Source organism: Aulonocara stuartgranti (assembly GCF_965226115.1).
Source record: "Aulonocara stuartgranti genome assembly, chromosome: 7".
Lineage (NCBI taxonomy): Eukaryota > Metazoa > Chordata > Actinopteri > Cichliformes > Cichlidae > Aulonocara > Aulonocara stuartgranti.
The window spans coordinates 67,495,001-67,512,014 of NC_138945.1; the positions used below are offsets into that span (position 1 = coordinate 67,495,001).

General features: G+C 42.3%; 1 protein-coding gene across 1 annotated transcript in view; it reads right to left on the reverse strand.

Annotated features, from left to right (window-relative positions):
• Positions 1–17,014, reverse strand: part of cdh13 (cadherin 13, H-cadherin (heart)) — a 410,738-nt gene that overhangs the window by 76,359 nt on the left and 317,365 nt on the right. The window contains exon 8 of the mRNA XM_082540060.1: positions 12,905–13,045. Coding sequence (XP_082396186.1) covers positions 12,905–13,045 — 141 coding nt within the window. The remainder of the gene's footprint in view (positions 1–12,904; positions 13,046–17,014) is intronic.

Sequence of the window (17,014 nt, forward strand, 5' to 3'; positions counted from 1 at the left end):
GTCAAAATGCTGTGAACATTTGTTTAACACGTTGTTTTACGGTCAAATATCTGCAAAACTAAACACTGTTCATCATTAAATTAATGTTTTTCTTTCAACTTCATTTCAAGAGCACGTCTAACCTCGTGCAGCATACATCTCCAAGCCAAAGCCAAACAGCTGGTTGATTTATGGAACCACAAAACCTTCATCTCAGCATTGTCAACAACATTCATTCCACCTCTTCTCCAACAGATGGATGTGCAAGAGAAACCCTAACTTCTGGCAAAACGCCTGAGACAGAGATGTGAAGCCTTGGAAAAGTATGCACATCTGTCAGCTTTACCAAGTAACATTAAATGCGCTCTGCCTCATTAACACCAGTACAGAGAAAGCCTCCTTTTTCTTATACTGCCTTTAATTTGTCTTTCATTGGCAGCTGGCAGTTTTTGCCTGTTTCAAACCAGTAACCCTGCCCTCGTGCAGATCTATGGTGCTAACACATCAGGACCAAAAACAGTAGAACTATGTAAACATGTGTCTGCACTAGGGCTGCCACGGTCAGTCGACTAGTCACGATTACGTCGACTATCAAAATCATCGACGACTGATTTAATAGTCGACGCATTGTTTGAAGCTTTGTAAGATCGCAAAAGACGCAGGAATAAGTAGCAGGATTTAAGAGTGTAATAACGGACTGAAACAGAAGATGGCAGCACTGCATGTACAAGGATGCCAGCTGCCGTTAAACCCCGAAGAAGAAGAAGAAGCAGCTGTGTCCCAGAATTCATAGCGCAGCCCAGCTCAGTTTCCAACAATGGCGGCAGCTAGTTAGTTTTAATATTACTCTTATTATTCTTTCTGGGTCACAAAATAAACGTTTAACATATTTTCAGGCGAGAATGTAGCTGTGTAAACCTCAAATATCTGCTCAGTTTATCAAGACACCGCATATTTTCAAAAGCGCTCCGACGTTTTCGGAGACGTCTGTTACCCACTAGCTCGATAGCTAGCCGGGGGCTAGACTAACTAGAGCCGTGAGAACACCGGACTCCCGGCAAATCGTTTTCAAACCCACCGCCACCTTTCGCTACTCAGGTTAAACATGATATATGAGTCACTTAGATAACTTAAAATGTTATTGTTTGGCTGTTTTCAGTATTTTATTTGTTCCTGAGTAAATCGGCTGAGTTTATTAAACTCCACCAAAACAATCTGCACATTTAATTAAAATTTAATAAACTATCATCTTGTCTTTATTTTTAGTTAGCACAGACCTTAAAAACTTAAAGCTGTAAGCTAATGATAGTTATATAAGAGCAGATGCTGCTGGTGCAATAAGCTGTCGTTTTACATCCAATGGATGATGATCTGATTAGTCGACTAATCGCAAAAATAATCGGTGACTAGTCGACTATCAAAATAATCGTTTGTGGCAGCCCTAGTCTGCACTGAGTGCAATACTGTAAACCATTACCTATATCAATATTATTGATCCATCTTTGCTGTCCTCTAACAGAGAAATACAAGAAGAAATGTGCGCGATTAACCATATATTTAAGACTGCAGCATGTACAATCACACACAAACAGACATGACTGAAGATCAGCTTACATTGTTCCTGGATGTCTGTCACAAAGTGTTATGAATACAGATGGCAGTTGTGGCTACACTGACAGGCAGCTGAGCAGCTGTTCGTTTGTCCTAATGGAAAGTACTTTGTGACACGTCCCTGCTGCCCCAAAGATTTTCTCTGACATGCAGCACACATAACAGCAGCCCATCACATTAAATCTCTCAAGACGAGACTATTTTGCCTCTGAGAAGCATTTGCTTCATTGCCACGACACGGCAGGGAGACACTGCGACACAGCCGTTTGATGTTTGCCTTTTTGATAAGTTAGTTAGTGGGTTTTTCTTTTTACTGGACAGTTTCTTAGACCATCTGAAAGAAAAATATATGACTCAGAGAAATCCAAAAATCATGAACATTTTCAGGACTTTTCAGTTGATTAAGGATGAAGCCATCTCATTACTTTCGCCCCTTGGTGGCTCTATAAAACATAGAGGTTAGAAAGAAACCTCAGTTAGACAAGAATCACACATACACTCAACAAAAATATAAACGCAACACCTTTGTTACTGCTCCCATTCCCCATGGGATGGACGTAGAGACCTAAAATTCATTCCAGATACACAATATAACCATCCCTCCCAAACAGTGGTCACAAATCAGTCCAAATGTGTGGTAGTGGGCACATCTGCTATATTGAGATAATCCATCCCACCTCACAGGTGTGCCACATCAGGATGCTGATCTGACATCATGAGTAGTGCACAGGTGTACCTCAGACTGCCCACAACAAAAGGCCACCCTGGAATGTGCAGTTTTTTGCGCTATTGGGGGTCTGGGGACCCAGAACCGGTCAGTATCTGGTGTGACCACCATTCGCCTCATGCAGTGCAACACATCGTCGCATGGAGTCTATCAGATTGTCAATTGTGGCCTGTGGAATGTTGGTCCACTCCACTTCAATGGCTGTGCGAGGTTGTTGGATATTCGTGGGAACTGGTACACGCTGTCGTATACGCCGGTCAAGCACATCCCGAACATGCTCAATGGGTGACATGTCCGGTGAGTATGCTGGCCATGCAAGAACTGGGACATTCTCAGCTGCCATCTGCCCTGAACAATGTGAACCATGATTCATCCGTGAAGCGCACACCTCTCCAACGTGCCAGACGCCATCGAATGTGAGCATTTGCCCACACAAGTCTGTTACGGTGACGAGCTGGAGTCAGGTCAAGACCCCGATGAGGACGACGGGCATGCAGTTGAGCGTCCCTGAGACGGTTTCTGACAGTTTGTGCAGAAATTGTTTGGTTGTGCAAACCAATTGTTCCAGCAGCTGTCTGGGTGGCTGGTCTCAGACGATCTTGGAGGTGAACCTGCTGGATGTGGAGGTCCTGGGCTGGTGTGGTTACACGAGGTCTGCGGTGGTGAGGCCGGTTGGATGTGCTGCCATATTCTCTGAAACGCCTGTGGAGACGGCTTATGGTTGAGAAATGAACATTCAATGCACGGGCGACAGATCTGGTTGACATTCCTGCTGTCAGCATGCCAATTGCACGCTCCCTCATTGCTTGTGGCATCTGTGGCATTTTGCTGTGAGACAAAACTGCACATTCCAGGGTGGCCTTTTGTTGTGGGCAGTCTGAGGTACACCTGTGCACTACTCATGATGTCAGATCAGCATCCTGATGTGGCACACCTGTGAGGTGGGATGGATTATCTCAATATAGCAGATGTGCCCACTACCACACATTTGGACTGATTTGTGACCACTGTTTGGGAGGGATGGTTATATTGTGTATCTGGAATGAATTTTAGGTCTCTACGTCCATCCCATGGGGAATGGGAGCAGTAACAAAGGTGTTGCGTTTATATTTTTGTTGAGTGTATTTTGCTTTTCCTTTATCAGCTTTTGAAAGCAGCTTAGCTCTCAGCAGAACGAGGTGTAGACATTGCAAATATTTGCAACAAGCTACCATTGTGCATGTGATTGCTCATCTTCTCACACAATCCCACACCCAGGCATGGAATACTTTTCCGTCTAGCCTCTCCACTTGCTTTTTACACTGCTCACAGCTTTAATCCTGCATACAGTAAGTGTGCCTGGGGAGTTAATGAGCTTACCTGTGTCTTTATTAAATTTCTACAGCTTGTGTGCAGGCTGCTTCCAGAGATAGATTTTTGATGAATCTGACATTTAGCAAAGCAGCTTTTCAGATTCTCTATTTGTCAATTAAGCTAGTTAACGAAAATATTCCAGGAATACAGGCAGGCATTAAAAACCCATATGCCTCAGAAGCAAGGTCAGCCATTCAAGTGTAGCAACTGATGTATGATTGAGCGCCGGCTCGTCCATCTGGAATGGCCCGAAGACTGAGAAGTTTTTAACTTTCTGACAACAATCTGACAGTTCCAACTTTGTGCTGCAGTTCACTTGTGTGCTCTCCTGTAAAACCTCCATAGTTCAATTTAGCACTTTGCAGCTAAATCAGTTTCTAGAGTCCCTGTGCAATTGAGATAAAAAAAAACTGCTTTAATAAAGTAACGCCTGGCTTTTTCTTCAGTGGGAAAGAGTACAATTTGCTTTTATTCCCAGGTCAAATGACTCTGCACTAGTCTTTATCAGCCCAGCCTCTGATTGGCTGTGATGGAAACAGGACATCACTGTCGACATGCTCATTTTCAGCTTAGTCAGGACGCAACAAGATGATTATCAGAGAACAACACAGATGTTTTACATGAGTTTGCAGATAATTTTTTTTAATTGGTATTTTGCAAAATTACAAAATATGCTAAAGAGAAGCTTATTGTTTATTTGGTCTCTGCATAATAGCCTATAGCTTTTCCAGCCAGTTTCCTGTCTGCAAGCTTAGTAACACATTTTTATTTAAGAAAGCGCTTTTCAAAACACTCAAGGACACTGTACACAAGCAATAACAACAACAGACGTAACAATTTACAAAATAATAAGGATAAAACATAGAGCAACTAAATAAATTAAAGTAGCAGGATGGAAAAGTTTATGTGGAGTAGGCTAGTGTGAACAGGTGAGTTTTGAGTCTGGACTTAAAAAGAGGAAGGAAAGGGATGTTTCTTATCTCAGAGGAAGACGGGGGCAGAGCAGCAGAAAGCCCGAGCCTGAGGTCCATAGAAGTGAATCAGCAAATTCAAACAGCAGCAGTTGCAGGAAAGGTTCAAGATTACATAAAGTTTAAATCATTTATTGCTTTTTATGGACAGAATCATGATTGCAGAGTACTTCCAGTTACTTAAGAAAACAGATTCATAAAAAGCAGAAGTTTTGTTTTTTCCCTTTATGCATTGATGCAATAAACTCGTCCAAAAACAGTCATTTTGCAGCTCTTTTTTGGTAAATCAGGCAACTGCTGAACCTGAGAGGACGACCTACTTTGATACATAAAAACATGGGCATATTTTTTAAAAACTGGACCTGAGCTGAAAATAGTTTTTCCCTTTAAAATATAATTGATTACATGCAATCTATTAACAGCCACCCTTTTCTGCAGAAGACAAAACTGAAGACAAAATCCAACATGCAGTTTTGGTTCCTGCACTGATGGTTTCAAAGAATGAGTTCATGTTTCATCAGAGTCGAGAATCAAACATTAGATTCATCGTCGGTGAACTTTGAATAGGCTGCTTTCCAACTTTAGGCCTACAAACTCTGGGGTCCCCTGGGCAGGGACAGCAGCGTTTTGTTTTTAGCAGAAATATGAAATCACTTCTTTATCAGGCGCTGCTATTCTGGATGAATCACTCGAGATAATTATGTTTCATCAATAGAAAAAAAGAAAAGAAACACGATCACTCAGATCAGCCTTCTATTGAGCCTCCAAGTGAAGCCAAAGAATGGCAGTAAAATACTCCAACCATATAAAGAAAGCCGCAGAAGACAAAGGCTCAAGTTTTTCTATGAATTTCTCACCCAAGATGTTAATCTAACCTGATCCATTCACGCTGCTTTCTGTCTAACAACTGCACGAGGACACTCACAAATACACGTGTACTATATTCCCTTGAAATATGCCTCCGACTTGTCATACGGCACACCGATCCAGTCCCATTTCAGGCCAGCTACGCCTCAGCATCACCCAGAGTAAAGTGCTGTGTGTAGCTCAGAGCCAGTGAAGCAATCATGCAAGGCTTTCAGCTAATCCATGACACCTGTTAGCCATCCCCCAAGATAGAACAACACTGACGTGGCCCTGCCGCACTACGCCTGGTGCTGTGCTCATCACCACAAATGTCTTTATCAGCGGGACAGACGGATTGCAGGTGAGCATATTCTCGTGGTCATCGCAAAGCGGAGAGCGGGGAAAAAGTGAAAGGATGGAAGAAGGGAAGTAAACAGAAAGACAGGCAGGCAAAGAGAGTGCAAAATTGAGTGAGGGGGAAAATAAATCTGGGCAATGGCTGTCAGGAGCGTGAGTGACAGGAGAGATAAGGTCCATCACAGTGTCGGTATGAGGAGCAGGAGGGGAATAGGACCAGTCAGACATGGTGCAGAATTAACAGAGCTGCTGAAGAGTGGAGGGGAGACAAGTAATGCAAGTGTAGAAGGAACAGAGTGGAGGAGAGATCGGGATACTGGTGCAGGAGGATGAACCAAATAACAGGGCAGGGCAAAAGGTGCACGACTACATCAGCGTCTGCTCTAATGCAACATCAGCTGTGAAAGGTTTAACAGTACTGTTATTAAGACAGAGGAATATCAAGTTCAGCATAGCAGAAAGTCTCAGAGACTTTGAGTAAATGCATATAGATAATAAAAATCCAGCTGCGACCGGGAGATAAAATTCATCAGGAGAAATATCCATCTTCGTGACAGGAGCACACACATCGAGCCTTTCAGACGACAGAGCTAAGGGTTACTACATAATTTTGTCTTCTTGTTTCTTCTCCTCATAAAAATCGGATTAGACCCTCACTATAAAATTAATCAGGCCAGAGCACATTCCCCTACAGAAGGAGCTTCAGTAGGAAAATGTAATAAATTTCCTAGTGAGGAATACCTCAGCTTCCGATTTTAAAAATGGCAGATTGATTATACGGAATCATCCATCCTTAAAAAGAACTTACTAAGGAGAAAAGTAACGGCGGTTTGGCAGCTAATTCTGCCATTTTTCATAAAGAAGGTTTTAAGCATTCTCTCCATGTTCATATTTCAGCGTTGCACCAGTGACTCTTCAGGCAGGTTGTATTGCAACATTAAGGATCACTTATCTGTTAACTATAAGCTGCTTCTTACCCCTGAAAATGAATCTCATTCATTTTTAACGGGGCAGGGAGTGCAACCTCAGATTCTTTAGTTTTGTTGTTAATATTTTAAAGCACTAATCACAAAAAGTTCAGAAGAAAAGAAACGTGGAAGTTACATTTTGACTTATGATCGATGCTATCAGTACTCTCGTTTGACTGAAACCATACATAAAGATCTGTGAGTCCACCCCTGTCTTACTAGCGTGCAGCAGGGCAGCAGATAACAAAAGAGAACCAAAATGAACAGACATACTCCCTAGGGGTGCAACGATACTCGTATCGATATTGAACCGTTCGATACAGAGCTTTCGGTTCGGTACGCATATGTATCGAACAATACAACATTTTTAATTTATTTTATCAACTTTCCTTCTGACGATGCTGTCTGTGTGGAGCACTCAGTGGATCTGTGCTCGACAGTGCAGCCTAGGCGGAGTAATCGAACGCAGATTCACTGAGCGCAGCGCAAGCTAGCAGACAGAAGCTAAGCTCTCCTTGCAACATGGCAAATTGAACCTCCCCCACCCTCATTCAGATCTGGCGTTTGGAATTATTTTGGTTTTCATGTGACGTATGACCCTGAAGGTAAGCGAGTCATGGACTAAAGTAAAACAGTATGTTGGATGTGCCACGCAATGCTCAATTACATGGGTGGGAACTAGTGTGTTAGCGCAGTTAGCTCGTTAACGGAGATTTGCCGTGTTGTGGCGTTAACGTCATTTCAGATTAACGCTGACAGCACTAGTGGGAACACAACGAATATGACTGCACATTTACACCGACAGCATCCTAGTGCAAAGACAAGTGGAAGCAGACAAAAACAACAAGCAGCATGCTACAAACTTTACCCGAGTCATTTAGACAGCCGTTAGCACAGGATTCTCCTTATGGGGACCTGACATGTTTAATATGCTGCTGAGAATATAGCCCAGAAGAAGCTATAGTATAGCTTTTATTTTGAAAGAGCCATTTCTCTGTAATAAACTCTCTTTTCCAAAGATGAGCGATTCCTCCATCAGATAGATTTATTTTTTTTATTACTTTGTTGTTTCAGCAACATTAAATTTAAAAACTGTACTTTTGAGTTAAAATATATATTTATAATTTTAATAAATGACAAATTTAAAAAGCATGAACATTTTTTTTGTATTGAAAAAATATCGACCCGTGACACCAAAGTATCGAACCGTATCGTTGCACCCCTAATACTCCCTTTTATTAAAGCTCACTGGCCTGTTTTAAAAATGGGTACAACTCTCCAAAGAAAATTATTTTTAAAGATTTAAAAAAATGTACATAAATTGCCAGCACTTTTTCAGTAATCTTAAAATTTTGCCAACTTGTGTTATTATGTAGCACTTTTGTTTAGCCACATCTCCTGGTTGGACGCCTGTTTGCCTTCCCAGCTCTCACCTACAGCTCGTGGAAGCTGCTTATTCAAGCTGGCTAAGGATTTGTAGTGGGGCTCCGTGAGGGGCTGGTGGGTTGGCGAGTGGATTAGTGAGACTGCAGCAAGAGGAATCTGAATTAAAACTGTATGAAATGATAACAGTGATAATCATTTACACTCACACTGCGGGTGTAAGTGTAAATGATCATCTGTCTTTGTGTGAGCATATTCAGTGCGTCCTGTAGGTGAAGTTGCATCCTGGGAAAACATGAAATTCACTTAAACACACAGGAATTAATTGGCAGTGGAAGCTCAAATATAGTGATATGAATCACAGTTATCAAAGTGTTATCAAAGTGATAAAAAGGATGCTGCCTCAACCTGCACAGTCGTGTGCTGTGACTTGGACCTGTTTTCATTTTGTGGCAAAACATGGAAGTAACTTTAAATCCCCTCTCAGTATTCCTAAATAATAAATGCACTTTGCAATTATCTGGTGTTTCCATTAAAAACCAGTAAAAGAAGCTATAAAGACGTTCTTAAGTAGTAAATCTGACGTCCACAAAGTCAGAAACAACTCAAGAGAAAAATCTCCAATTTCGATCCACTGATTAGATTTGGGAGTAAAATACATTTTTCATAAGTTGGAAAAAAAAGAAAATTCAAGTGTCTAAAAGTATTTTGTTTTTTAGATTCATGACTCCAGAGCGACAAATTCACACATTTCAGTGCTTTTATCCACTTTTGAAAGATTGTTCCAATTATCTCCTGCACTAGAAGAAGTCTGGTGTCGGTGTTAAAATAACATGAAAATCTGTTCTGAGCCATGTTCTAATATAGTTTTTGTATCCACTAAAAAAGATATTTATCAACAGTAGCTGCAGTATCGTGCTATTTAAATGCATTTAATTTATATTTTGATTTAGCCTCAGATGTGACATCAGATATGAATAAGGATTATATCCTGAATGGCTGTCATAGCCAAGGTACCAGATACAAGTGCTGTAGTTTTACAGCTGTGATGTACGTGCTCGTAGCATCACAGCTAACGTGAGGAACACAGTAACTGACCTCTATCCTGTTTCATAAAGCATAAACGTGATATTTGCTCATTTCCATTGTTTGTTTATGTGAAGCGTAAGTGAAACAGAACGAGTACTGTGAAAAACTAACTACACAACTAAAATCAATAACTTGAAGTGATTGTTTTCTATGAGTTTATCGCTCTCTCACATCATCTCTCACATCATCTCTCACATCATCTCTCACATCATTGTGAAGCTATTCGATCCCGCTCGTCTTTTCGGCGTAGCTTTATTTGATCAAACTTGTGGCTATTTGTTTATGGGAAGCTCTCCTAAGGTTGTGCCACAGCATTTGTCCAGACTTGAAGCTTTAGCTGTCGCACAGACTGAATGATTGCAAGGTGCCCGGGTCCTGTTGCTACAAAAACAAGCCCAGATCATCCCCGTCCACCACTCGACAGCTGGTATTCGATGTCTGAGTGCTGATGTGTTCTCTTTGTGTTTTGCCACACAAAGCGTGGTGCGTTGTGGACAAATATTCCCCTTTTGGTCTTGCATGTCCAAAGTCATGTGATTTCTACTGAATATCCTTCCAAACAAGCCACACTTGTTTTACAGGGAGAAGGTTAACATTTACATGCTAACTGAGCTCTGAAGCTCTCTGAGCACTGCACAGTCTGAAAACGGGCTGTGACATCCCCTCCTCTGATAATTGCTCAGTTAAAATGCATTTGATTAGCAGCACTTGGCCTCATCTTATTCATTCCCATGCATGTACTTAGCTTTTCCTAGGCCTGCACAGAACCCAGTGAAAGCTCTTTTCACCTGCCATCCATCCATCCATCTTCATCCGCTTTATCTGAGGCCAGGTCGCGGGGACAGCAGCCTAAGCATAGAAGCCCAGACCTCCCTCTCCCCAGCCACCTCCTCCAGCTTATCCGGGGGAACACCAAGGCGTTCCCAGGCCAGCCGAGAGATATAATCTCTCCAGCGTGTCCTGGGTCTGCCCCGGGGCCTCCTCCCGGTGGGACATGCCTGGAACACCTCACCCAGGAAGCGCCCAGGAGGCATCCTCATCAGATGCCCGAACCACCTCAGCTGGCTCCTTTCGATGTGGAGCAGCAGCGGCTCTACTCTGAGCCCCTCCCGGATGGCTGAACTTCTCACCCTATCTCTAAGGGAGAGGCCAGCCACCCTTCGGAGGAAGCTCATTTCTGCCGCTTGTATCCGCGATCTCACAGCTCGTGGCCATAGGTGAGGGCAGGGACGTAGATCGACCGGTAAATTGAGAAAAAAGGCTTTTCACCTGCCTTTTTTTCAAATTACAGAGGAAAAGGAAAACAGTCTCTGTTCGGTTGATCCAAGTAGACGAGTGCTGGTCTGAAGCTAAACTTTCTGATGGTTGTCTCTCTGCGTAGAGCTGTGGTAGGTAAGTCTGAGAAAATACAGAGGCTCCCTGCGTGGGGATTATGTTGCTGAATTCATACAAAATGTCAACTCAAAAAAAATCCAGCAACAGTGCATTTAATGAATAATAACAGCATAACGTCTCCTGAAAATGTGATTTCTTCTCCTTTTCTTGCCTCTACTTATGTCTATGAGTAAAATTCTCTTTTTTTACTCACCTTTTCATCCTGTTCTCCATCTTTCGCTGTGTGAGTTCTCATAAGCTGGAAAAGGAGCTTTTGAAGCTTACACGTGGTCTACAGGAGGGGGTGTCACCAGAAACAGACAACTCGAGAGTCTTCTTAAGGAAGGAAGGCACAAAGTTCTATGAAAAGCCTTGAATATTTAGCTGAATAATTTATATGGTGAAAGCTCGAGAGCAGCTGCTGACACAGGCTTAGCACCAGCGCACGCTCACAATATGATGGCGTTCATTCGAGGAGTCGTAGATGATTCATGGACAGGTTGAGAAGCGGTCAGGGAGAGAGCAGGGTAAAGGATTTACACAGGGAGCTTAACGTCCTCAAACACTTGTTTTATAAAAGCTCAATTTCTCCGTGGCATTAAACATATCTCTTCCCAGTGAGGAATGAGAACATTAACTGGGACACGGACACGGTGCACTCTGCGTGGCCCTGCCGAGCCCTCCGAGCTGTAACATTTCACGTCTGAGCTGCGCCCCTTACAAGCTCCCCTGACACCTCGATGCATCATGGGAGGGCTGCGGGAGGTTTGGTTCGGGCAAAAGTTTTATGTGTCTTAAAACCTGACAACAGCTGTGGGCATTTCTATTAAAAAACACACAACTCAGTGTTGGAACTGCACCTTAAGGTGGAAGGTGGGTCTTTATCTAGTGGACCTCGTTCTTTCTCCGTGTTTTTGCAGCTCCAGAGATGAACGGGAGGCACGAAGGCAGCAAAACAACCGAGGGGGCAACTCATGACAAATTCATGTGGAGGGCGTACTACAGGGCACTCTCTCGCCGACTGTTGAACGATTTTACGGTTATTTTATGTGTTTTATGTTATTTCCTGACTAACTTTCTGCTGATTTTTAACTCAACAGTCCAGTTCATTCAAAAGAAGGAATGCTGCCCCTCCTGCTCAGTGCTTTCCTTATGCGCCCTCTGCACCTGCATCACACACCCACACCTTCTGCCATCTGTTCGGGGTTTTCTTGAACTTTACCTTTTGAAGAGAAGGATGAAATATCTTCATATGAGAAAACAAAAGGTCACACTGACTCAGACAAGTTCATGAGCTGGGTGAACAAACACATGTACATGAAGTATGTGTAGAAGCAACTGAGTGTAGCACCAGTGTATGTCTCCATAAACAAAGTCCATCTGTCAAGTCACTGCAAAGGGCAACTCTGCATAAACCATTGCCTTAAAAAACCTTGATTACTACATTACCAAGAGTTCAGGCTCAGTCTCTGCCACAGGGCACAAAACACGGAAAAACAGCAAAGAAGAAGCACAATTTTACTGAATGCAAAAATTGAAAATATCAAAAAATAAGACGATGTATGATGCGGCTGGTTTATGTTGTTCATTCTGGCCGTCAGTGTATCAGGTTCAACTAGGTCTACGATGTGTTTATGCATGTCTAAAGCACCCAAGGGTTCACATGAGAAACTGGGACTACCGTGGAGGCCCAACTTCAGAGAACCAATAAGCTTATAAAGACATAATAATATTTATTTTAAGTTTAGCTTCTTGGCGCTCAAAACAATATCAAGCATCAGTATTTTCCTGGGTGTTTTTTAAATTGTGGTATTACAACAGCCTTACTGTCAACACTCTAACGTTTCAGATCACAAATACTTGAAAAGGAAAGCAAATTCTGTTTTCACACCATATAACTAAATATGCATTATTCTGACTGTTGTACAGTTAATTCCCCTGAGCACAAATATATGCAGTAATCTATTACTTCACTTTGAAAAGGTGTTGTTTGAATGTTTATATTTGACGTGTCACAGTTATTGTCATAACTTATTGTCTCCATAACAGAGCGAGATGCCACTGGGATGTATCTGTACTATGATGTCCTAACTTCTTAAAGACGCAGTTCCTTTATTAGCCACAGTAATCTCTGACTTTTCTGGTGGGAAACTGCAGGCAGGAGACAAGTGACCTCACATAGCAGACAAAAACAACCTAAGCGAGCATTAAGAAAAAGCAGAGAGCGAAAAAGGGAAGTTTCTCACCAGCGGATGTGTGAACTCTGGGGCATGGTCGTTCTTATCTGTTATGGTAATGGTGGCGGTGGTTGTTCCTGTTAGGCCCACCTCACTTCCTGCCATGTCCTTGGCCATGATCTCTAACTCGTATGTTGTGGTTGGCAGGGTCTGGAAAGAAAAGACACAGTGAGACAGAAAAATGTTCAGAAGTATGCAGAAGATGTAAGAATGTTGTTGACAATCTATAGCGACCTGAATATTCAAGGAACTATGAGTAATAACACCATGAGGTTAACGAGGAGCCATTTAAGTTGCTAACAATTTTAACATCACTGTGAGGTCCTTTATATGCACCTTCCTGCTCGAACACAAGTGTTAAAGCTCCAGTAAACGCTCGCTGCATCTCTAATGAAAGGTCAAGAGCACACATTATGTTTTTTCGAGCATCCTCCACCGTACTCTCAGCCGTCGGACTTCGTGAAAAGACTATTTTTGTCCCTCTCATTAGTGAAATTATACTTCACACTGTGTTTGAAGTATTGCCTTTCTTTTAGAATCTCCTCTCCAGCCTTTCTGGCTATTTTTGTTGATTAGATGTTGTAGTTTAAAGAATGAGTCGATGATTAAACCTCAAACTGAATGCAGTTTAATTCAGCCTTAAAACTCTAATTAAGTCCTTCACAAGCTAGCGAGATGGCTGTGGCCTTGGTTATAAAGCAGACCTCCTGAAAATAAACCAGAATAAGACATTTAATCCATTTGTGACCTGCCAGCATCTTCAATCTATACAATACTTGGAGAAATATAGCTTATAGATAAAGCGAGGGGGAGTGACACTCGTAATGATCAGAGCAGCAACAATAAATCATTGAAATAGCGTCTAATAGAAATGTTAACTGCAGTGTATGAATAGCAGGGAGAAGGGGCTGGTGAAGCCAACATTTACTTATTCGCTGCAGTGTTTTTGCTCCACTGGAGGTGTTAACTGTCACATGCTTAATAAACGTCATCCATCTGTCGGAGTGAAAACGCTGGTGGAGCGATCCTGCTACAGTGAGAAGTCACCTCAGACTGTGCCCGGGACAGAAACGGATGGATGGACACCCTGGAACTAAATTATGTAACTGTCCCAATATTTGTATCTAAAAAAGAAACCCATCATTCATCATTGGGGTCTTTTTCCTTCTTATACTTGTCTCTGTTTTGTGTCTGTTTTGGGGTCATATAGAGAAAAATGGCTTTTCGTTTTTCGACAGTTCAGTTCATCCTGTTAAAGTTCAAACTGAGAATCCCAAAGGTGATTTAAGTTGGATGTGGCAGTGCCGTCGGTGCCAGGTGGGCTGCTCTGGTTATTTCAGAAACTGCTGCCACCTCTACGGTTTATAGGGAACGGTCAGAAAAAGAGACAAATATCCAGCGAGTGGCAGCTCTCTGGGTTTAAATGCCTTGTGTCAGACGTCAGAGCAGAATGGCTGATTTGAGTTGATAGGAATGCAGAAGTAACTCACATAACCTGCTATTACAACCAACTAAGGTTTGGAGAAGAGCATCTCTGAAAGCGTAACATATCGGACCATGAGGTGGACGGGCTACAGTGCTCCCATCCTCTGACGGATGCTTCCAGCAGCATAATGAACCCTGTCACAAAGCTCACATGATCTCATACTGCTTTCTTCAACATGACAATAAATTCACTGTACTCAAGTTTCCTCCACAGTTAACTGATCCCAGGAGAGGACTGCTGACGTGTAGCAGCTCTGAATGCAAAAGGGGGTCCAAACCAGCACTGTTGTACCTAATAAACTGTCTGACACGTTCTCTCCAGTTGCATTAATAATCTTAAATCCTTTAACCACCTATGAATCTGATCGTGCCCCTGATCTTTAAATGCTGTTAGTGAGAAAGTTATTGTTTATGGACAAAGGCCTGTGACCTGATATTACACACACACACACACACACACACACACACACACACACACACACCCCTCCTGTGCTCTGCTCACTGTCAAACTGAGTGGCAGCAGCAGTTGTCAGTGTGTGCATGTATGTGTACCTTTGCCTGTTCATTGGAGATATTGCTCTAATCAATTTCATGAGACAGGCAGGGAGATCATTGGCTACACACCTTCAGGCTCATTGTAATTATCGCTTCAACCTGAATTTAGCATAAGGAACTGCAGACTGAGCTAAACAGCAAATCTGACACGCACGCGCAGATATCATCAAAAAGGCCGTTCTCCCAACTGCCTGACTTAAATGACCCTGTTGAAGGAGGCCACCGAACCACGGAGGGATGCATTTTATGATCCCCGAGTGCGAGAAGATCACAGCACCTCTTATTAGAAGTAGATTTCAGCACAACAAGGTCAAAATTTATTTCTGCCAATTGTAAACTAAACAAATGAATTTGCCGTGTGCAGCAGGTGAACGGTGGCAGCTACTATCACATTAATTCACATGTTCAGTTTTTTCCAGAAAAATCAGCTTTTAAAGTAATCAATTCTATTTTATTATTATATGTTTATATCAACAGCTTTCACACCATCTTAACTTTTTGTGTTTTAGTCAACAATCAATACTTTTTTATACATATAGAGCTTTCCCCTTAAATTTTGTACATCATATGTTGTACACGTGCTTCATTAAATTATTTCCTATTATTATTTCTATTCTTTCTTCAAGTTATTATATACACACACTACACTTATTATAAAGATAAACTATTTAATTTTAAGCCGATTCCACTCTTAGATTATATCACAGGATCATTTACATGGTTATTTCTGCCTTATGCTAATTTTTCCCATAAAGACAACACGTATTTTTGATTAGTGATGCTTATTAATTCTTATCAGTGCCATATTTCCCACATTTCCTACATCAGACAGAGTGAAAAACACGTTTTTGTTTCAAACTTGTATTGATTTTAAAAACAATGTTCAGTGTTGAACATTTAAATGTCTGGGATGACTACGTACTTTACTCTAAAACATTAAAAATAAAACATGTAAATGCTAAATTAACCCAAAAGGCTGTTTTTATATTGGGTTTCGACACGTTCTCATCCCAACACGTAACATGCCGACGCTATGTGACAAATCGTCTGTTTGTTACGTGGTCCAAGGCGTAAGAGCGGGTTCTATGAATGTCAGGTTAAGGCTAAGGTTAGGGCTACATTAGAAAGCTGCAAAGCTTTTAACAATCCAGAGCGTCTCATAAGGACGTGCAAGGGTACCTCTGGTGTTACTATGTCACGCCTCGGGCCGTGACAGACGGTCGGTATGTTGCGCGTTGGGAACGAGAATGCTCTGTGGGTTTGTGTGCAGATGACCAGCCGAGAAGCCAGTACAGACTCCAGACATCAACTCCATTCATTCAAGAAGCTGCTGCGTGGTAGACTGTGGGTGCAAACGCAAGACAGTCAACAGGTGTTTCTATCAATAGTTTGTCAGACATGGTGGGTGACAGCTCCGCCCCTCACAACCAGCTCCGCCCCTCACAACCAGCTCCGCCCCTCACAACCAGCTCCTGTTCGATCGAACGCCGAGCAGGCAGATGGTGCTCCGTGAACCTGTGAGTTTATTAAACCCTCGCACACAACCACATGCGAATACACACATGCTGGTTTCAAAACACACAGACGCCTCCACACCTGAGCACAGACGTATACTTTTGCCCTCCAGCTGGAGAAGAGCAAGGCTCTGGGATACCTGCAGTCTCAGTGGTGTCTAAACACATTCAGCGTGGTCTCCTCTGGCGACTGACAACGTCTTAATGAGTATTTCCTGAGTCTCAACTCAATTATAAACTCCCTGGCAGTATCTAGCCAAAAAAAGATGTTCACATTCACTCTGGGCGAGAGTTACAGCGAAAGGGAATTTTCCCTCCAGGCGTCAGAAAACTTCCACTGGCAGCATGCTGATTGAGATACTCCTCTCAGTTAGCTTCTTAATTTTTCAGCCTCTTGTTAATCCGTCTGGAAACACTCAATTAAACTTCTGAGCAGCAACGCTGCCATAGTCCATCAAAAAAGTTGCTTTTCCCCTGGGTATTTCACTTTACAAAGTCGAGTCGCCGTGTGGTTAATTGTAATAAAAAATAAGGGCATTTGTGTTTGGTTGAATATTTCTTTGAT